The sequence below is a fragment of the Neltuma alba genome, unplaced genomic scaffold, assembly GCF_004799145.2.
Source record: "Neltuma alba isolate B1F8T4 unplaced genomic scaffold, ASM479914v2 tig00013171_pilon, whole genome shotgun sequence".
Lineage (NCBI taxonomy): Eukaryota > Viridiplantae > Streptophyta > Magnoliopsida > Fabales > Fabaceae > Neltuma > Neltuma alba.
This window is the reverse complement of record NW_021637482.1, coordinates 30,068-54,417: the sequence shown is the minus strand read 5'-3', so window position 1 is coordinate 54,417 and position 24,350 is coordinate 30,068. Positions and strand designations below refer to the sequence as shown.

Here is a 24,350-nt window from a genome sequence, read left to right as displayed (position 1 = left end):
ATGCTTACTATACTAATTTACACACATCAATCAATCATACACATTAAAACTATGTCTTAGCTTATAAAAAGTATTGAGAATTTCTTTCATCAGAAGGACCCCTACAATAAGGACTATATATATATATATATATATATATAGAAGCCCAAACACAAAGTCTCAAACTAGTGGGAAGTGTCAAAATCTCAAAACACTCCATCCAGAAAAATACGTACATTTGCAATAGCTATGCTTTCTCCAAGGCTGATTTCTCTTCTCTTCTTCTTCTTTCTGATCCTCAACCTAACGCTAATATCTCATCACGGCACCAATGCCCAGCAAAACTTCTTGAAATTCTTCTGCAGTAACAGCATCGTCGACGATGATACCACTAAGAGTACCTTCAAAACCAACCTAAAATCCCTTTTATTTAACGTCACTTCTGACACAAAAATCAATTATGGCTTCTACAACTTGTCCTCCAGCCAAAACTACGACAGAGTCAACGTTATCGGCCTATGCCGAGGAGATGTTAAGGTACAAGATTGTCACAGTTGTCTCGCAGATTCAAGAGTTGTTCTTCTCCAAGTTTGTGCCCCTAACGTCAGAGAAGCAATCGGGTGGTACGATAACTGCTTTCTCCGATACTCTAATCGAACCATATTCGGCGTCATGCAAACACAGCCATATTTCTATCTGTGGAACACACAGGACGTGTTGCAGAAGGACCAGTTCAACTTTGTGGTGACAGAGCTGATGAAGTTCTTGAGAGAGAAAGCTGCTTCCCACAACTCTGTTCAGAAGTTTGCAGCGGCGAATGCGACGGGACCGAGCAATCAAACGATATACGGTCTTGCACGGTGCACGCCGGACTTGTTGAACAAGGATTGCAATAATTGCTTGAATGGGGCAATCTCTGAAATCCCGAAATGTTGCGATGGAATGAAAGGTGGAAGAGTGGTAAGACCCAGCTGCAACATTAGATATGAAACCTACAGCTTCTTTGATCCTACTGCTTCACAATCTTTCGCATCACCGCCGTTGCCACCATCTCCTCCGGCAGTTCTTGATTTCGTACCCAAACAAGGTGTGTAGATATTTATATGAAAAATCACTTAACAGTTCACTCAAAGCAAAATCATTTATCAGTCCCCTTTCCTAAATATATGAACCATTTTGTAGTACAAGTTACACTATAAAATTGGTCCCATATTTAAGACGGGAGAGTACGATGTAGATAATCTAATCAATTAAATGAGCAGCATGCAACTGTTGTCATTGTTTTGTATATCGTAAGTTGTTATTGCAGACTACCCACTTGAGTTGAGGCGTGAGCTGCGTTTTGTTAGCCGCCTCCTAGCTACCCGTTGATTTTGGGGTTCTTTTTCAAAAAAATTTTAGTTTCTTTTTATCATTAGATTTTAAATAAAATGAATGACATTTTGATATCTTATTTGTAAAAAATAATTTAATTTTTATTTTTTTATAATTTTTTAAAGATTTAATACTTTAAGCTAAAAACAAACCGAACCATTTAGAGTATTAATCTTAAAAAAAATATAAAAAATTAAAAATTAAACCATTTTTTTAATAAATAAGATACCAAAATGTCTGTAAAATCTAATAATAAAAAAAGGCTCACAAAAAATATCTGGGAAAAATTATAAAATTAAGAGGTAGCTGACACCCTAATCCCGCCACCCACTTCTTGTGAAACTTTTTTATTGATTAAATTGTTTGCGTGTGATTGGCGACAAAGGCCTCTTATGACCACTCTCTAATGCAATAAGCTTACACACACACACATCACTGATCATTAGATTTTTTCATAAAATAAGTTACCGATACGGAATGCTGTAATTTTGAGCTTTTTACAATTTTTTAAAAATCAGAACTGCATGCTTTTTCAAAGTATTTTTCTTCCAAAAATCATAAATAAAAATTCAAAACTGTATTATTTCATATTTATAACATATCAAAATGTTTTTGATTTCATATATAATCTAATCATCAACAAGAAAAAGAAATGTAACCCAAAGTTGCTTTGAGCAGGAAGGTGCAACTCATCCCGAGCTATAATTGCCGTGGTAGTCCCAATTATTGTGTTGCTGGCAGTGCTCATCTTTGTGGTCCTACTTAAATCCAGGAGAGCCAAAAATATTGAAACTAATAAGTCAACAAATATTTCATGTTCTGGTGAGTTCTATACTTATTTAATTTATTTTATATATGTACTTTTCTCTCTTAATTTAAATGTTGGGGGTAAAAAAAAAAGGTAATTTTGCTACAAAATCTATATATATCCTTTTTATTTTGCAGAAATAATAAAATAAATTGGAATGAAGTAGACTCAAGTGACTATAATGCAAGAGGTCCCAATAATTTATATTATATTGCATGTTTTTTTTTTTTTTTTTTTTTTTTTTGGTACAAGAGAAGGCTATAAGCCCAAATTAGAAACTAACAGGATTGGATCCTGTACACTCGTGATCCGCTAAAATCCGTAAATTCTCAGGACAAGTATCCCAATATGCAGAAAGAGAAATACCCATCTTTGCAAGTCCATCCGCCACTTTGTTCCTTTCTCTTGATACATATTTCAGCACCACTTGCCAGTTGAATCTCAGTAGCTCACGGATCCTGACAAGAACGAGACTTCCATATTGAGTCTCCTCTTTTCTCAGAAGCTGCTCAATCAGATCCTTGGCATCAGATTCCAGAATCACTTGCTTGAATCCACAGTCCCAAGCTAAGTTCAGTCCCCTAAGAATCGCCCACTCCTCTGCTTCTGCAGCACTGCACAAACCAATTGAAAAGCAGAATCCCACAATCCAGGTTCCGAACTGATCTCTGATAACCCCTCCACACCCCGCCTTATTGGATCGTTGAGCCATAGCCCCATCAACATTCAATTTCACCCAATTTTCCGGGGGGGATATCCACTTCTCATCCTTCCTAACAGCTTTGCTCATCCGCTTATTGCTCACTTCCGGATTGACAGCAAAGAAACGCCAACAATTGGAGATATAATCACCAGGATTCCACGGTTTGCCTTGTATATTGTCACCGAAAATTGTCTGATTCCGCCAATTCCAAAGTTTCCAGACTGCTACACCCCAGGTAATGTCCCAACTACTAATTTCCGACTTCCCCAGCTTTCCTTTTAGATTCATTGCAAACCAATCATTGAGAGAGACAGTAAAGAATTCTGCAACATATTTTTTATTAATCAGTTGTAACCAAAGTTGCTTAGCATACGAGCAATCCCTTAGCACATGAAGTGTATCCTCAACTCCATTATGACAGTAATTGCAGTCTGCTGTAGTTGAGCACCATCTACTTCTCCATAGATTCGTTGGGAGTCTATCATTAAAAGCTTTCCAAAGGAAAACTCTAATTCTCTCTGCCCCATTCCATTTCCATATAAGATTATAAATTGGATTAAAGAGAGCCCTATTATTCTCTTCTAACAGAGAATAAGCACTTTTAATACTAAACATGCCATTATTTGTAGCATTCCATATCATCAAGTCATTCCCAGCATCTTCTCGGGGAGGAAGTACACTAATCAGTCTTTGAATAACTTCCCTGTTGACAACCGTATCTAGCTTCTGAAAGTCCCATTCTCCATATTTCGTCCATTCAACTACAGTGCTAGCTTCCTCCTCTTTGGTTAGAGGTCTAATACACAGGTCTTTAATTCTCTTTCGTGGAAAAAGCCATAGGTCTGTAAAGAAGTTTACAAACACACCATTTCTGACTTGCCATTTTGTTCCTTTCTCTATAATGTCTACTTGATTACAAACAAAATTCCAGAGCTGTGAGTCTCCCGGAATAGCAGTTAGTAGACTCTCCCCCTCACGCAACATATACTTGTGCTGTAACACATCCACCCATAAGCCTTTTTCACCAATAATCAGCTGCCAAGCTAGTTTTGCTCCACATGCCCTATTAACCGAAGTTAGCTTTTTGAAACCCAATCCTCCATGGGACTTAGGTAAAGTCACTTGATGCCATCCAATAGGGTGATAGCCATGAGAGTTCTGACTTCTGCCCCATATAAAATTTCTTTGCAATCTTTCTACCTCCTCACAAATCTTCCTTGGAAGTAGAGCCACTTGCATAGGATAGAGGGGAATAGAACTCACTACAGATTTAGCCAGAGTAATTCTTCCTGCTAGTGAAAGACTATCAGCTTTCCAAGCTGACAGTTTAGACTGTACTTTATCGATAATATAATGAAACTTTTCAACTGGTCTCCTAGTATTAGAAAGAGGAAAACCCAGGTACTTCCCTATTTCATCAGAAATCCTCATTTGAGCTATGTTTTTTATTCTGCCTTTCATTCCACTATCAACCTTTGGCGAGAAGAATAGGGAAGATTTATTTCTGTTGACTAGCTCCCCAGAAGCTAGGGAGAAACTTTGCAGGCAATCCATCATGCACCGAGCTTGTCTCTCCGTGGCAACTCCAAACAAGAGTAAATCATCTGCAAAAAGTAAGTGGGATATACCTGGACCCTGTCTAGTCACCTTTATGGGTTTCCATTTCCCCTCATTAACTGCATCTGTAATTAAATGTGATAATTTGTCCATGCAGAGTACAAATAGAAGAGGAGATAACGGATCCCCTTGTCTAAGGCCTCTTTGTGGCTGGAAAAACTGAGTTTTAGAGCCATTCCATAGAACATTATAAGAGACTGAGGTTACACAAGACATAATCAGATTAATTGTTTGACTATCCATTCCAGTTTCCACGAGCACCTGTTGTAGAAAATCCCACCTTATCCTGTCATAAGCTTTCTCCAAATCTATCTTCATTGCCATCAAGCCCTTCTTGCTCTTATTCTTCTTCATAGTATGCATTAACTCCTGCCCAATTATGATGTTATCTTGAATGTGTCTCCCCTTGATAAAACTAGCTTGGAATGGAGAGACCAGTTCATTTATCACAGTCTTCAATCTTTGGGTCAGCACTTTAGTGATACACTTATAATGCACCGAGCACAAAGCAATAGGTCTGAATTGAGTCACCCGTTCAGGACTGTCCATCTTTGGTATAAGTGAAATCAAAGTTTTGTTAGAATCCGCTACCTCGATTTCCTTTTTGAAAACTCCTTTAACAAAGTTACAGAGGGCAGGTCCAACTATTTGCCAGTTAGACTGAAAGAAAATAGGGGAAAACCCATCCTCTCCAGGGGCTTTATAGGGACCCATAGCAAACACCGCATTTCTAATTTCTTCATCTGAGGGAGTTGCACATAGACCATCCAGGGAGCCATTAGTTTCCGGAAAACAGGTTGAGGTTCTTAGCAAAAATTGGTCACAATTGTCAGCCATGTATAGCTTCTTAAAATAATCTACCACCATCTCCTTCAGCTTATCTTCCTCCTCAATCCAGATTCCATGATCATTTTTTAGAGCTAAAACTCTATTTTTCTTCCTTCTAAATCTGGTTTTTAAGTGATAAAACCTTGTATTCCTATCCCCTTTAGTAATCCAGGTTGTTCTAGATTTCTGGAACCATTTAAGTTCTTCAAGTCTTAAGACTTCCTCTAACTCCTCTTGTAGATTCAGTTCTAGCTTGCAAAGGAAGTGTGAATATGGGTAAGCATCAGAATTCTGAATTCCATTTAGTCTGGCTATATTGCATGTTAAATTCGACAACTTTCATAAAAAAATTCCTGGGTTAAGTTCATAAAAGCCCAATAACAGGGCCTACCGCCAAGATTTTAATCCGTTTGGGCTAAAGACATCTAGGCCTTAGGTGAGCTACCCAGGTCATTTCAATTGGGCCAAATCACATTTCACATTCACACCATAAAAAGTAAATGGGCCCACTCGAACAAAATGTCATAAAATAAATGAACATTAACTGCACTTATCGGTCATGCCATTTTTTAGTTTTATTTGAGAACATTCATGTATATTATTACATAAAAAAAATTTATAGCATCAAATACGTATGAGGGAATAGTTCACAGGTAAGATTTGTATATTTAATCTAATATTTTTGCCATCTGAGTGTGCTAAATCTAACCATAAAATGGATCATAATTATTGACTTGTTACGAATGGAGATAAGTGAATTTCAGTGTTTGGCACATTTAAAAAGTGTTTCTATACAAATCAAAATAAAATTCCTCTCACATGTTTTTTTTTTATACCATAAAATCACTTTTAAAATTATATTTTGGTTTTTTGCCAAATACCTAGAATTAAGTTTGAGTGGTTGTATGCAGAGTTAGAGAATAAAGTACAGAAAGTAAAAACGCAAAAAGTAAAAGCGCAACAAGAACAGAACAGAATACAGTAGAAATAGATGAATGCAGTTTGGCATTCCTGCTCCAAAACTTTGAGGGACAGCTGCCATCTGAGCTTGTTACCATGGTAATTAATGTCATATTATAAAACTAATTCAATCTTTTACTTTTGTTACTTATATTAATTAATTAATGTATATTCTTATTTATAGGTGCAAGATGGTCGATACCGTGGAAATCCAGGAGTCAATAAAACCGTAATACTAGTAAGGACTTTAACGTAACTCTAGCTGTTGTAATGGAATATATATATTTGAGTTTTATTACTAGAAAATATTGCAGAACATGCACTGGCCATTTGAACCGATGCGAAGCTAAAAGCTTCCAATGTTTAATTACGGTTCTTGAAGTGTGACCATTGGGCTCGATTGGGATAATCATCTTCCCCAATAATTATTTCTTGTGTTTTTCAATAACCCAAGGAAAAGTGGGCGAGAGAGAATACGTAGGAAAAAGGATAATCAATGCTAAAAAATTAGTTAAAATTTTGGATATTTTAAGCGAGTACATTTTTTTTGAGTGAAAATAAAATTATTATTGCTAAAAAAATTTACAGAGATTTAAAAGTGTATATTATGAATAGGACTATGCTTGTCACCTTTTCAGCTAAAAAATTAACATTAACTGAAATATGGCGATATCATTCATTTTTTAATACTTTTAGGACTACATGGAGTAAATTTTTTAAATATATTTATAATTTTTTTGTGTGAATATTTTGAGAACAAAACTACCTTTCAGAATCTCCAACTAATTCTTATATTTAGCATTAGAAGTAGTATTAAGAAAGTGTATGTATCCAAAAGTTTTTTTTTTTTGCTTAATATTACTTAGGAGGAATGGTAAAAAAAAAAAAAAACCAATGTTGTCACCTTTTCAGCTAAAAAATTAACATTAACTAAAATATGGCGATATCATTCATTTTTTAATCCTTTTAGGATTGCATTGAATACATTTTTTAATATATTTATAATTTTTTGTGTGAATATTTTGAGAACGAAATTACCTTTCACCCAGAAAATATTTTTATTTTTGAAAAAAAAAAACTAGATAGACTTGCGCAGATTTTTCATATGGCGTGTAAGACGAAGCCGTCCTCACCTTGGTCTTTTTTCCCATGGATGATGGATTATTCACTAGGTCATCCTTACCCATCAAAAGCGCAATAAATTGTGAAGGTCACACAGGAGACAATTTTATGGGAAGGAAAAGTCATTGAATAACAAGTATTCCTCTAATTCTTAATATAGGATCTAATTATTGAGTTAATTTTAATTCTAAATATAATATTTATTTCTCATATTTATTAATTTTTTCTAAATTATTCCTATAACTTCTCAACAATAATCAAATAGAAGAGAAAGGAGAATATTAAGAAAGATGATTATGGTATTTTAGAAAAAAACATGTCATATTTTTATAATTAACTGACTTACATAACTTTCTTAATCTAACCAAATTAGTTAAATAAGTTTTATATTAAGTACAAGAGGAGTAATTAATAAAAATTAGTTGGAAATATAATTTTATTTTTAAATATATTTTTATAATAAATAAGAAAAAGAATGAAACAGAATGTATGAGAAATCAAAATATGACAAGAGAAAAATATTTAAAAAAAACATTAAAAAAATACATTAAATATTGAAACAAATTCAAATTAAAACTTATAAAATAAATTATACTCCTTCCTAAATTTGGAACTTATAAATAAGATAGAAGGAGCACTTGCAATCAACATTGGACTTCCCTTCCCCTCCACTTTTTGTCTCTATCATGAGATGAAATTTAATACTATCTTTTCTCGTTTTTATAATAGCTTAAAATTTAAATTATCTTGGTTTATTTTAAAAGATTGCACTTATGTTTGTTTAAATATTTAATTTTTTTGCATTTTGTTCCTAATTATTTTATATATTGCATTACAAAGTCCATTTATTACATATTATTACTTTTAACTAATTTTAACTATTTTCTTAAACACATAATTTAGTTATCAGGCTCTTACAAAATGATTAGAGGGAGTAATTGAGATCTAATGTTATAAAAAAATTATATTATGAAATAACAAAAAATATATAAATAAATTTTTTTGATCAAGAATATATAAATAATTTTATACTGTTAAAATATGATTTTTACGGGTGAATATTTTTGTTGATTTTTTTTTAATCCTCTGCAGTTTTGATAGGTAATATTTTAATAGTTTAATTATATGCATTATTCGATGTTATAATAATGTTCTTACATGATATTAAAGTTTGACCGTTTAAAATTAATCTAGCAATGAAGATAAGAAGTGAATTGGTTCTCTTTTGAGCAACCTTGGATCTCATTTAGTGGAAGGACAAAGGTAATCTTGTTTATTCATACGAATTTATTAATATCACTCGAGTTTGTTTAAGAATTATAAGTGAATTTTATAATTTTTTCTATACAATTTTACATTTATTATTATCCTGCTTTCCCCCAGTTAGAATAAAGGATATGATGAATATGTAACCACTCAAATTTCACCAAATTTTTTCCTTTTTATCTTTTCCTCCTATTTTTACTAGTGACATTTGTGTTTGTTATCAATACATGCGTAAATGGTTGCTCATTAATATTTTAAAATAGGTAACACTCATTTAATTCTCGAACTCTATATAAGATTTAAGTTTGATCCCTTAATTTTTAAAATATTTTTTTTCCGGTTATCTAACCCTAACTTCATTAGTCACAAATGTTGATTTTTGTGACAAATATTATTATTTTGAAAATTATAATTAATATGATAATTTTTTTTGAACATTTTGTTGATGTTTAAAATTTCAGTTTCTGAATATTTTTTGTTAAGTGCATTGGGGTTAAAAACTGAAAAGATAGTTTATAGAATTAAGAGATCAAAATGAAATCTCATGTAAAATAAAAGATAAAAGGACGCTTTTAGTTTTCAAATATGTAGATTAGTCCTATTTTTTGTGTGTGACAATGAATATTTGAAATGATTTTAATTTTGATTAAATATCAATCTTTTACACATTGCATTTCTAACTAATTATAAAACTTGCTGACTAATTAATCAAAGTCTTCATTCTAACTAATAACTTTTACGGATGATAATTTTAAAATTTTGCAAAAAATATCTAATTTTAACTAATTTTATTAATTTATATAAAGCTATTATTACATGTTTATAATAAGTATCTGGGATTAATACACACAAATATAACATTTAAAAGGCAAATTAAGGTAAACTCTAGAAAGGTAGGACTTAGTCCGCGCCTGATCTCCCCAACCACAAGGTTATGTGGAGACAGAGGCATTTACGATATATTGCCTCACATCCTTAATATTACCTCTGGTTTTATATAAGACATTATTTGTAATTTGCAAATAAGATCTCATAGTTAGGATTGAAGGTAGTATAAGATTTAATTGATTAATTTAGGGCTGAGAGATAATATCTTATAAACACAAACCTCATCACCAAATCTCAAACACTTTCACTACTACTCTTAGTTCTTACCATTGTCACAATGAGGCTCTTCTCCTTTCTCTTCTTTCTCCTTGACCTAACGCTAACGTCTCATCAGGGCACTGATGCCCAATCAAACTTCTTAAAATTCAACTGTACTGGGACTACTGATGATAGCAACAGTACCTTTCAGACCAATCTCAAAAACCTTTTGATGAATATCTCCAACACGCAAATCGACTATGGCTTCTACAACTTCTCCTCCGGCAGTAAATCCGACAGGGTTAACGCCATCGCACTCTGCCGAGGAGATGTTAAGGAACCAGATTGTCGCAGTTGTCTCGCAGATGCAAGGATTACTCTTCTCCAGGTTTGCCCTAACGTGAAGGAGGCGATCGGCTGGTACGATAACTGCTTCCTGCGATATTCCAACCGAACCATATTCGGTCTCATGGAAACATCGCCATATTTCTACCGGTCGGACACACATGATGTGTTGAAGAAAGACCAGTTCAAGAGCGTGGTGACGAAGATGATGAATCTTTTAAGAGACAGGGCTTCTTCCGGCAACTCTGTTCGGAAGTTCGCGGTGGCGAATGCGACAGGTCCGAGCAATCAGACGATATATGGTCTGGTACAGTGCACGCCAGACTTGTCACAGAACGCTTGCAGAGCTTGCTTGAATGGAGCAATCTCGGAAATTCCGAAATGTTGCAATGGAATGAAAGGTGGCGAAGTGTTGCGACCCAGTTGCAGCATTGTATATGAGACTTACCTCTTCTTTGATCCTGCGGCTGCACAACCATTCATATCATTACAGTCGCCGCCGTCTCCTCTTTCGCCAATTGCTCCTCCGACGGCACCCAAGAAAGAGTATCAATATTTGCATGCGGTTCACACACACACACACACACACAAGGGGGTAAAAGATGATCAGAGTCAATCTCTAGCAACTTACATATCTCTCTAGAATTTGCTTGAATGGGGCAATCTCTAATTTACATGTTATACTTGTGAGCAGAAAATCCTTTTCTTCTTCTTGTTTTTTTTTCCTGTACAGGAAAGAGAAACACAAAGGAATTGTTGTTGCCATAGTTGTGTCAACTGTTGCGTTCGTTCGCACTGGTCATCTTCGTTGTTATCATTAAAGCCAGGAGGTTGAAGAACACTATTCGAAGTAAGTCAACGCATTATAAATTACGAAAAATTAATCTTTTATCTGTTAAATGGGTTCATAGTTTTAGCTTGTCTCAGTTTTTATACATTAAATGGGTTCAAGTGACTCCCTAAAGTTTTGACTGGACTGCAACTCAATTCCTGAGTCACAACCATTGCCCTGAACTTCAAGAAATATTAATTTTATTTTTCTAAAATATGGACTAATTTTTTTATTAAATGGTTAAATTATAGAGATGAGTGAGTAATAATCTAGTCAAAATTATAAGGACTGTGTTACAACTGAGATTGATTTATAATTGAGTTGAAACATCGATTGATTATACGTATAATCAATCAATCTCAATTCAATCTAAATATTAAAGTATAGAGAAGTGATATTTAATAAAAACATACAAAACAAGGAGTCTTGGAAAATCATGTCCAACATTACTTTAGTTGAAAAATGTTTTCTTATGTCGTTGTAACCTTCTTACGTACATCGTTGTAACCTTCTTACGTACATATACTTGCGCTGCCATGCGTAACGTAGCCGGAGAAGATGAAGATGAAATCATGACCGTTGAGTCATTGCAAATGGACTTTGAAACCATCAGAGCGGCAACGAATGATTTTTCTGAGGCAAATAAGCTTGGACAGGGTGGATTCGGACCTGTTTACTTGGTAAGAAATTAAATTATACAGTACTAAATTAAATATTATTCAAACGGAATATTCCAGTGCCTGTATTTTATATTATATCAAAACTCACGTATTTGATTTTTTAAAAAAAAAATACATAATTTCAGGGTAGGTTATATAATGGACAAGAGATCGCTGTAAAAAGGTTGAGTAGAGATTCTGGGCAAGGTGAAATGGAGTTTAAGAATGAAGTGTTGCTGGTGGCCAAGCTACAGCATCGGAATTTAGTGAGGTTACTTGGTTTTTGTCTCGAAAAAGAAGAAAAGCTCCTTATTTACGAGTTTGTTCCCAACAAAAGCCTTGACTGCTGCATCTTTGGTAAGTCAATATTAGCGTTTGATTCTGTAATGTCATCTATTTCTTCTGATTTCAGATTACCCTATTGCCAAGTTTCTTTGACTTCTTTTAGACAAGCCGAATTCAAAGCACCACTAGATATATAGAAGTCACATTGTAACGTGTGTATTTATGTAGATTCCGTCAAAAGGGTGAAATTGAATTGGGAAAAGCGCTACAAAATCATAGAAGGCATTGCCAAAGGCCTTGTATACCTTCATCATGATTCTCGAATAAGAATTGTTCATCGTGATGTCAAAGCAGGCAACGTGCTCTTAGATGAAAAGATGAATGCTAAAATATCAGACTTTGGTATGGCAAGATTATTTGTGGTAGATCAAACTGAAGCCAAGACAAGTACAGTTGTTGGGACCCAGTAAGTTTATTGATTTATCAGATTAGTGTTATAACACTGGAGATATAACTTGACCTTGTTTTTTTCTTTGCCAGCAGAGATATCACCTGACTAATCAAATTTAAATGTACTCATTATTCTTATAAAATATCTGACAGTGGATACATGGCACCAGAATACATGATGAATGGAACGTTTTCAACTAAATCAGACGTCTTCAGTTTTGGAGTATTGGTTTTAGAAATTATAAGTGGCCAGAAAAACTATCGATTTCAGAATGGAGAAAATGAGGAGCACGTAGTAAGTGCGGTAAGTACATGCCCTTTATCCATCCAAATCTAATTTTAGTACTAAAGTCAAAACTAGCCATGAATTTCTCAATAATGTTTCACCGAAACATACATTCAGGGAAAAAAAAAACATAAAATGGATGTGGTAGTAGCTAATTATCGAACAAGTTGTTTCAGGTTTGGAAAAACTGGACAAAAGGGACATTGGCAAATATTGTGGATCCAACGTTGATGGAGGATGCTGGGTCAAGAAGTGAAATAATGAGATGCATCCACATAGGGTTACTGTGTGTTCAAGAAAATGCAGAACACAGGCCAACAATGGCTTCCATTGTTCCAATGCTGAGTATTCATTCCATCACTCTTCCTGTTCCTTCAGAACCTTCATTTTATATCTGGAAAAGCTTACCAGGAATCAAATCAGCCGGATCAGTAAATCAGCTTTCAGTTTCAGAGCAATATCCTCGGTAGCTATAGGAAAAATTACTATGTTGTCCCAAAGAGAAAAAATATAATTATGATATATGTATGTGTGTATATTTTGATTTCCTGTGTAACACTACTGTGAGTAAAAACATATATGGAGTGGTTTTATATAATTCATGCATCTCAATATACTCATGATTAGCTTTTGTGAATTATGATATGGTTTGTGTGTGTGTGTGATAGCGTTTTCTTCTCTCACGAAAAGTTTGTTATTCATATAATTGATAAATACCGAAAGTAAAGGGGAGCCCTTAATTTGAATTAAGCCAAAATAAAAGGTTAAATTAAACTAGATAAAAATAACAAAATGAATAACATTCTAAAATAAGAAGTGAAATGTTTGGGGTGATGATTTCCTTAGCATTTCATAAAAGCTATAATTAGCTTCCCTTTTAATTTATTTTTGTAATGCAATTATAATTAACTCAAGACTCTAATTTTTTTGGGCCGAACTCAAGGCTCTAATTACTTGTTAATACCTTTTCAATCATCTGTAATTAAATAAATTAAAGACTGTTTATACGAATAAGTTAGAACATCTAAATTAGAGTTTTATATATTAAGTAGCTTCTTGTGAAATGTTAAGAGAAAAATTGCATCGACAAACCTTTCACTACTTATAATTGAGTCTAAAACTTGATTTCTATCCGCATATATAGCTTAGTATTTAGTAATGTTTTATCAGCATTCAAGAACTTAATATCATTATTTTTTTTGTTAACATTTTTGGAGTTAAAGGACTAAAATTATTTTTTTTTTTAAAGTTGGAACAAAACTAAAATCTTACATATTAAAAGACCAAATATATACTCTAGCCAATAATAATGTCGAGATCATGGAAAGAAAAGTCAAGAAGGCGATAATCTAGACGTCATCAGTTATCTTCAGACGTAGATGAGACTCTCTTTCCTCTCCTTTCACGTCAATTTCCAAACAAAATTGACAACCAATTAAATATAAATGGAGAAATCTCGTGCGTCTTAAAAAAGATAATCAGAAATATAATTATCAAAAGTTATTTTAACAATTGAATGACGAATTGTGGGATAAAAAATAAAGACAAGATTCAAACTATTCTCTTATATTTGAAAATTTTAATAGGACAACACTTACAATAAGTTTTTTTTCTTATGTCCATTATGTGCAGTTTTTCGATCAAATTAAACCATGTCTACTATTTTCAAAATATTATCATTAAAGCATTTTTTTTACCAGCATTTTCATTAAATTGTTAAACCCATATGAAAAAATATATACGATACATATTCATGTGATTGAAAAACTTGATATAACAAATATATCGTAAAGAATTTGATGCAAGTATTTTCTTTTCTTATAATGATGTAAATATATATGTATATTTTCTTTTATCATCTCACGGCGATTCTTCCAATGCGAAAATACATGTTGATGAGATGAGACAGCTCCCTTGGACGTAGGACGCAAGGCATAATGGTTTTTCCATCTAAGAAAATGGACATCACATATCAAAACGGAAACATTGTACCTCCACATACCCGTAATTGGTCCACCAAACATAATTTCTTCCCGTGAAATTAGTGTAGTCCTTTTACCTTATTAATGTTGGAAAAATGCATGATACGTGAAGACCAGGGGAATGAAATAATATAAGCAAGGTAGCGTAATTTTCAGATGATAAAGAAAGCAATGAGGCAATTAGTCAACGAAATTGTTGTGATTATTATCATTTTTCCTTGAACTGTTTGGTATTTACTATTTAGTATGATAGAATGAGTTGTTACTAAATTTTTTATATTGGCAGTAATACTCAAACTTAACTTTTTTACTCTATCCCGTCATTATGACAAACTTCAAATAACGTATAACAAAAATTTGTTAAAATTAGTTAAAAATAATAAATAAGAAATAAACTTTTGTTTTCAAATATAACCTTATAATAAATGAGAAAAATGATGAGAGAGAATATATAGAGATAATGAGAGAGAGTATGACAAATGAGAGATAATAAATAATTAAATGTAAAACTAAAAAAATACATTACATGTTGAGACAAACCCAAATTGAAACTTATAAATTAGAATAAATATCTTTTAAAATTTAATACTTATAAATAGGACTATAGGGGGTATAAAATATTAGTTCATTATAACTACATTCATTTTCAGGCCAAAAAAAAAAACTACATTCATTTATTTTCAAGGCATAGTTAATGAGGTTTTATTATTGCGAAAATTACACTCAGGTCCCATAGAAGATATTTAATTCAGAAAAAGCCCCCGGAAATCCCGAAATGATTCCTAAGTCTCCAGGGACGTGTGTGTAATAAATTATAATTGTGAAATTACCTATTTATCCCCATTAATTTGAACCCACTGCAATTCATTTATAACCTCAACATTGACTATTGACAACTCGAGGAGAAGTGGTTAACAACCTTGGCAATGCCCCTGGCATCCCACAGAGTGAGTTGTCAGAGGCATTGTCGAGGTTGTCAACCAGTTCTTCTCAGATTGTCAACAGCTACTGTTGAGGTTATAAATAAATTGCTACAATAAAATTAATGGGGATAAGTAAGTAATTTCACAATTACAATTTATTACACAGGTTCCTAGGACTTAGGAATTATTTTGGGATTTTTAGAGACTTTTTCTGAATTAATTATCTTCTATAGTACCTGAGTGTAATTTTCCCTTTATTATTGTTATTATTATTTCTGTTTTGATGAAACATGTTGGAAGTAATTAACTTATAAATAAAACAAGATAAGTAAATTATTTATATTATAAAAAACTAAACTTGAAATGATTGAATTAAGGTCGCTATAAGTAATTTAATTAATTTGTCGAACTCCCCGGCCTTTCCCTCATTTTTTTTTGGCACCCATTGAAGTGTTCAAAATGTAATCCTTTTAGAGATTGCGTGTGATTTGAACTGATGGAGCATATAAGCGGAAGAACTAAGACATGAAAAAGAATTCTAGTGGCACCCTTTCTATATCAAGCCAAAGAGACAGGGTCTCTGTACGGCGAAAACAAGACCACATACAACCTTTGCAATAAGTCAAAGCTCAGTGAAAAGTGACAAGTCCATCCAATTAGGTAATTTGGACTTAGTCATCCCATTGATTAATAATTGGTGACTTCTTTTCTATGACATTTTCGTTTCCCCTATATGCAAAGGTTGGCCAAGAAGCACTATCTTTGTGCGTCTCTTTCAATAGTGAAGAAGACTTTAAAAGTGCGTAAACATCATATTGTGCCGTATTTCTCACAGTGAGGCATCTATTTTTTCCTACCCTTTTATTCTTATAGACTAATGTGGAAGTAACGAATTATTTAATTACCCGAAAGGAATCTAAACTCAAAATGACTAGTAAAAGTCGCATTAATTAAGTTTGGAAGTTTATCATTATCCCCAACCACACTTTAGTTTACTTCTGACCAACAAATCATCATTTTGCTAAATGACAATTCTCAAACATCATATCCCACTGCCCTTTTTTTAATGGAAAGGAAAATATCATTCAAAGAAACGAAGCAAGGACAGTCAACGGTACTAGATTAGGGGGGGAAAAGAACAGTAAGCAATACACACGAGACATGGCAAAACAAATCAAAAGCAAAATTAAGTTTACATATCAATTGAAATAATAAGATTAATGGTTTTCAGAGTATGATTAACTATCCCTTCAGTAGGTGCATAGAAATCATCATCATATTAAAACCTAACCCAAGTTGCCCAATCTGGCTAGTGAGTCTGATCAAATTTTGGACAAATCGATCATGCATGTTAGATTTTATATATTTTATTAAGCTTGAAATGACATTTGTTGGATCATGCGTTGTTTATACACGAATATTCTATACACTTGTGGATTAATGTTTTTGCTATAAATATTATTTTAATTATGATTGGTCTGATCCTGAGTAAATCATCGTAATTCAAATTACTGTCTTTAATCAGTTTATTAATCGACTTGGTTTTCAGTACTTTGACCTTGAAAATCACCATGGCTAAGCCTAGTTCCTTTCTTTTACTTTCTTTTTCTTTGGCTCACCCTAATTTCTTATCATGGCACCAAAACCAACAGGACTTCCCAAAAATCTTCTGTCGCTATGGCTCTCTATAGGACAGAGTCCGCATGAGGTGCTCATCGAATCCATGCATGATCACCTCATGCTCAGTGCCGAATGGCTTCTTTTCATGTAGGAAAGAGGTAACTTTAAATGATTTTTTTCCCCACCCCGCGTGATGCCTCCATTTCCCCATCTCTCCTTTTTTCTTAGGCCATTATTAGCCATACTTTTTCTTAGGCTGTAATTATTTTTATAATTAACACAAGTATATATTACTCCTCTGATCCTTAATATATGACCTAATTGTTAAGTTGATTTTGGTCCTAAATATAAGACCTATTTTTTATATTTATCAATTTTTTGTAAATTACCCTTATGGATACTTTCTCAACCATAATTAAGTAAGCGAGAGAAAAATGATATTAAGAAAGATGATTATGATATTTTGAAAAAAAATCATAAAGTCATATTTCTTATAATTAACTAACTTACCTAACTTCTTTAATCTAATCAATTAGTTAAATAGGTTTTATATTAAGGACCAGAGGAGTATATGTGTTTAAAAATCATATTTAAACTAAAATTAGGCCTTGCACAATGTTTCACACAAAAATTCTAACTACCTAGTTTGATTGTCCATAGTTTTTACAGGGATTAAAATACACCCAACATCTTGAAGTATCTTTTAAGTACTGAAAAATGTTTTAGGGCATTGAATAAATCACCGATTAATTTAGTATACTAAATACTAAATACTACTTAGAAAATACTTGTTTAAGTAGTAAAAAATGTTTTGGGGTGATGGATAAATCACAAGTTAATTTAATATACTAAACACTACTTAGAAAATACTTAAGATTGTTGGGTGTATTTTTCTATACTTAAAAGATACTTCAAGATGTTGGATGTATTTTAACTCCTATAAAAATTATGGATAATCAAACCACGTTGTTGGAATTTTTTTTGTGAAATATTATAGGAGGCCTAATTTTAGTGTAAATATGATTTTAAAATACATGTAATATATATTTGTGTTAATAATAAAAATAATTGTAATATTTGATTTTTTTTTTAATTTTTAAAGATGTTAAAAGAAAAAGTGGGCGACACTTTAAAAACAAGAGAAAAAATTCCAGAAAAAGAGCCTTGAAATTATTATTTCCCAATTGAAGCATTTAAGAGATGAAAAATGATAAAGAAAGAAGTGGTGTCTGATATGGTATTTTGTAAATATAGTTAAATAACTAAAATACCTTTGCATCAGAAAATATATTAAATTGATAAAGTTTTTTAAATTTTATTTTTATCAATTTTTTTCTCTATTTAAAAATCATTTTGATATCTCTTTCTTTTTTTTCTTTCTGATAGAAATTAAATAAGATTAAATTAGAAAACAAGCATTAAATATACTATAAGTAACTTATTTAGAACCAAATTTTTTTTGATAAGTAACTTATATTTAGGATCAAAGTAATATGCATACACCGCAACAGAAGTAAAATTGTATGAGAGTTATATATACATATAGATACACACACACACACACATACCTACAAGGCTGTCAAATTGGGCAATGTAGTAGGGTGAGTATAGGGCTATTTACGATTGTGACTAAAGTTTTCTTTTTTAAAAAAATAAATCAATGCATTCTTTGTTTCAACAAGAATTTAGAAGTCCAGAAAAATCATTATGGTCTTCTTTTTCTAATTTAGCGGGGCATCTACATTTTCCTATCTCTTTCCCGTAACACTTCGTATGATAAATTATTTACCCTGAAAAATGTAAACTCAAGAGATGACTACAAGTCGTTTTGGGCATCGTCTGTCTCAATCCCCAATTATCCTTGGCACCATCTTCTAACCTAAATACAAAGAAAAGAAAAGATTACAGACCTCAGTTGGACAATTCTCAAACCTACCTTTACTACGCACAGAGAAAACACACGTACAATAACCATGCCTAGGGTTTCCTTTCTCTTCTTTCTCCTTTACCTAACCCTAATTTCTCATCATGGCACTATCGCCCAGTAAGACTTAAACCATTTCTGTGGCGAAGGCCTCGCAGATAGCAATAGTTCCTTCCGATCCAACCTCAGAAACCTTTTAGTAAATATGTCTTTCAACACATAAATCGACTATGGTTTCCACAACTTCTCCTCCGGCAACAACTCTGACAAAGTTTACGTCATCGGACTATGCCGAGGAGACATTACTATACAAGATTGCCGCAGTTGCATCCAAGATTTGAGGGTGATTATTCTCTAAGTATGTTTACCTAATGCGAGGGAAGCGATCAGGTGGTACGACATCTGCTTTCTGCAGTACTCAAACCGATTGATATTTGGTGTGATGGAAACATCACCGGGTTACAATTTGTGAGACAGCTCCGACGCTTTGGAGAAAGATGAGTTCAAGGATGTGTTGATGCAGATGATGAGTTATCTGACAGAAAGGGCTGCTTCCAGAGACTCGCTTCGGAAGTTTGCGGTGGCGAATGCTAGTGGTCCGGGCAATCAAACCATATATGGTCTTGCACGATGCACGCCGAACTTGTCAAACAAGGATTGTGACATTTGCCTGACTGGGGCATTCTTTGATATTTCTAAATGTTGTGACGGAAAGAGAGGTGGTCGGGTGCTCCCACCCAGTTGCTACATTAGATTTGGACTTGATAGCTTCTTTGACGCTTCTACATACAATAATGCACAACCATTTATGCAGTCACCGTTGCCTCATCCCGCCTCCCAACAAGGTAAACTCATAGTATCAGGGCTTTTTTTCAAAAAAAATTAAACTAGATCAAGAAAATATAATTCTAAAATTGAAAATTACTGCCTATAGTTTGTGCTTGGATTCATTGTGGAGAAATAATTTTGGGCCGTACATACTCCCTCCGGTCTATAATATAAAATGTTGGTTAAGTTTTCTCACAAAACAAAAAAGTTAGGAAAGTCATTAAATATGTTTTAAATTGATAAAAGTTATTTATTTTATCTTTATTAAAGAACGTGATTGGAAAATTCTCCCCTCTTTCTCTTGCATTTAAAACTCTCCCCTCTATGTAATAAGAGGTAAAAATGAAAAACTATTATTAACTACTTTGTCAACATCTTATATTTTGGATTAAAATTTTCTTCTAGAAGACTTCTTATATTATGAACAAGAAAAAGTGTCACACCTTACTTATATAGTACCTTAGCAGTCATTTAGAACCATTCCAAACCACTTTGGATGGTCTTAAATTTGAAAATTTCAATTTGGACGTTAATTTTCGAAAAATTACTGTTCACTTTCCAGTTTTCAGATTACAGGTCCAACTTTGAAAAACCATAACTAATTCTAGAAAAATCGTATGGAGGTGTTCCAAAATTCTACGGAAAGCTCTTTCAATGCTCTTTAAGGGAAGAATACTCAATTAGACTTGTTTTTGCCCAATTCGTACAGTTTATTGGATTAAAATTACTATTCATTTGGTAAAATCTGGACTTTCCAGATTCTGCGCCTTAACTTCAAAAATTCATATCTCATTGTATACACATCCAAATGATGTGATTTACCACTCATTTTAAAGCTTGGGATATTTATTATAAGTGTACCAAATTCCGTAGCTTAACTCATTCATTTGATAGGTCAAACTGAAGCTTGAAATTAACTGCTACAGGACCTACGTTTTATCCCTTAATATCTCCTTACTTTAATTCTTTTTATTTCTTTGACGTACATAGCATGGGCTTAATCTTTCTCATTCACACTCGTATACTTTCATTCATGCCATAAACATCCTAAGCATATACATTGAAGTAATGGCATTCATAACATAATTTACAGCATAGAAGAATTATACATTGAATATTAATATCAATCATTAGCATCAATAACTCTCCACTTCTTCTCCTTGCTTCTCATGCCATTAGTGCCCGCCATTGATTGACCTAAATGGTTGGTTAGGGAGGGGGTGAGATTCGGGGGAATCTCAGTAGCAAACAATACCATATTAATCATGCTAAATGGATGCTCATGCACTACACGCAACTTATTTATTCTCTTGTTAATTAGTGACATACTAGCATGCTCAAAGCTAACTTCTTGATGCATGGCCATGGAGACATAATCTACTCATCATGAATAGCAATTACAGCAGCTAAAACATGTCACAACAACATGCAAATAACATGTACACGGCAACACACAAGCATACCATATCAAGCAATGACAATAGGTAAGTTCACTACCTTGCACCTCAAGCTTTCCTCTTACTTTTCCTTTGACTCCCTTGACTTTCCAACCATGTGGGCATTCGGTCAACATCACTAAACATCCTCTTGGATGTTTCAAAGGTCCTAAACATAACCATAATGATGACACAATCCATTAGGACCATTAGATTACATAAAGTTCAAGACTAGCTTTCTTGAACCTCAACCCCTTTCTCTTAGTCTTAGGGTTTTCTTTCTAACTTTTCTAATATAAATCTTATCATTTTACATCCTTATGATCTATTTCCTATCAATTAGGACCACTTTAGATGGCTTTAGATTCAAGAATATCAAATCTGGAAATTTTGGTTCGCGGGTACTGTTCATGCAGAATGTCCAGAATTTTTGGTCAACTTTGAAAATTCATAATTAAATCTAGAAAACTACAAATTGAGTGCTTCCAAGTCTCACTGAAATCTAATTAAGTTAAATTTAAAGGAAAAATAGTTTCAGAAACCAATTCTACGCCGAAAAGTACCAGAATTGTACGGAACTCGACAATCTCCCAAAAGTTCAACACTGTTTTCAGATTTCAAACCCTAACTTTGAAAAATCACCATAAATCGTACACATATCCAAATGAAGTGTTCTACCCATGGTTTTAAAGCTCACAGAGTTTACTTTAAGCATGAAAAATTTCAGAATCAGATACGCATAGTAACTAATTCGAAATAGGTATCAAATCAGATGCTACAGCCACCACATACCTTGATCTTGAAGCTTGAACTTTGTTCCTTCTTCTTGGCCTTCACCCCAACGTTTTTCTCTCTAAATTTTGGCAAAGTTTCCCTTCTTAAACTCATGTTGGCTGAAAATATGAAGGGGAAGAGGCTCTATTTATAGCCAAAAAAGTTGGCTTGAATGGACCAAAATGCTCTTGGTAGCTAGAAGAAGGAGTAAGGGCAATTTTAGAAGTTCAAGTGGACTTTTGCATCATCATTGCATCATCTTATTACATCATGCTTACCTCAACCTTCTAGAAGATGCCAAGTGTCATGAAAGTGGTGGAGGAGATGGGAGATTAGATCCTAGCCGTTGGATCAAACTTGTTTCATAAACTTCCTCCGAATTTACTTGGCCCACGTTTCTCCGGCTTTCTTTATGGCCTTCCGGGGTTCAGAAAATTCTTCTGTCTACTCCATAAATTCTCCTTCATTCTAGAGAATATCTATGAATTTTCCTAGGCCATAACACTTTCTTTAAGCCTTGTATAAAAAATTGTTTACTAAAATACCTTTTTATCGGCAAAACCGGCTCTTTAATTTATTAAAGCCACTCCACTGGCCTTTTGGTTGCGGGACTAATTTTATAAATTAGTACAACCTTTCAACTATTTAACCTCATTTTTGTATACATTTTTGAGGTCTCTTGCTATTTTAAATAATTACCTCAAACAGTATACTTTTTACCGGTAATAACCTCATAAATTCCGTTTAAGCTGCCTCAGGGGTATTTTTGTCATTTCTCTTCACAGAAGAGTCTTAGAATATTATTTTCCATTTTCTAAGATTTTCTTGGAATTCTCTGTGTACTCTTCATTTTTTACCCCTGTTGGTCATAACTTTCTGAATTTACAGTTTAGTCCCTACTTGGACTTAGCTTCATACAATCCTCTCTTTGAGGTTTCTAACTTAACCTTTGGCCTGTGTCTAGCCTCTTTTCTCTCTCTGGGCCTTCAAGACTTTACTAAAGCCTTTAACTTTGATTACACTTTAGCCCCTTAAAACTTTTACTTTGCAGTTTAGTCCCTGAACTGCTTTGCCTTCCTCTCTCATCTTTGGGACTTTTGCTCAAAAGGGGTCTAGTAGCCTATCCCATTTAGGCTACTTTTGATGTTTCTGGGCCCAAAAGTTTGGATGTTACAAAAAGCGTGTGAGAAGAATTTTGTCTCAATTAAAGAGGATTAAGTTTAGCAGAAGAGGTTAATCTTTTATAATATAGTGAATCAATATTAGAATTCCCATTTTTAAAAAGGTTCACAACTAATACTAAATAGTATCGCAAACAGGTTTCCAACGAGAATGAGAATATGCCTGTCAGTGGCGTTCGTTACCTAATTCACGGTTGTTACCCCTTATAATTCACGGGGACTTACATTTCAAAATATCTTAACCCCTTTAAAAGGCATATATCAAAGCTATTTCTTTTTTTCTTTTATTTCCTTTTTGAAAATTTATTGAATATAACTTATCAGGATCGACTTGTCATAAGTATAAGTGCAAATTTTGCTTTGTGCAGGAAAGGGAAACAAGTCATCAAGGATTGTTATTGCCGGGGTTGTTGCCTTCACCGCAGGACTCACCTTACTCATCTTCATCGTTGTAATATACTAGTATTTAAAACCAATGAGGAGACCCAATAAAAGGGAAAGTAAGTCAACGTCTCATGTTTATAATATTATAACATGAAACATATGAAAATGTTTCTATACAAGTATATATCGTCTTAACTAAGTACACGGCTGCCAACACTTTGATTAAATTATATATATTAATTATTTATATTTTATTGAAAAGTCAAATCACCAATTTTTTATTAATGCTATTTTTGTCAAAAATTTAAATTTAGATTAAAATATATATTTTGAAAGAAAATAAAAATGTATGTATATTCTGCAAAAATAATTCAAAATACATAATTTATTTTTTTATATTGAATTTGAAGATTGAATGATAATTATTGTCCAATTTCAAGGTCGAAAAATTATTATTCATTTTTCAAATTAGTTATTAGAGGAACGTATTTTCATATGTAGTTGATATATAGTTATTAATAATTAATCATAACTCCCTCTACTATACTACCATCCATGTTTATATAGCTGAAGCTAAGGATGCTGCAGACTCATTGCAAATGGACTTTGAAACCATCAGAATGGCAATAAATGATTTTGCTGGTGCAAATAAGCTTGGACAAGGTGGATTAGGAGCCGTTTACTTGGTAAGATACTAG

At 33.2% G+C, this 24,350-nt stretch overlaps 1 protein-coding gene across 1 annotated transcript; it reads left to right on the top strand.

Annotated features, from left to right (window-relative positions):
- Positions 1 to 203: 203 nt before the first annotated feature.
- Positions 204 to 24,350, top strand: LOC114735027 (cysteine-rich receptor-like protein kinase 15; the record flags this gene model as incomplete). The annotated part of the gene is made up of 12 exons (XM_028922681.1): positions 204 to 1,066; positions 2,032 to 2,175; positions 6,221 to 6,258; positions 6,454 to 6,498; positions 9,880 to 10,653; positions 11,376 to 11,600; positions 11,726 to 11,936; positions 12,093 to 12,330; positions 12,468 to 12,618; positions 12,777 to 13,066; positions 19,527 to 19,894; positions 24,220 to 24,350. Coding segments are annotated over 12 exons (3,478 nt in total), but the record flags the coding sequence as incomplete, so codon positions are not given.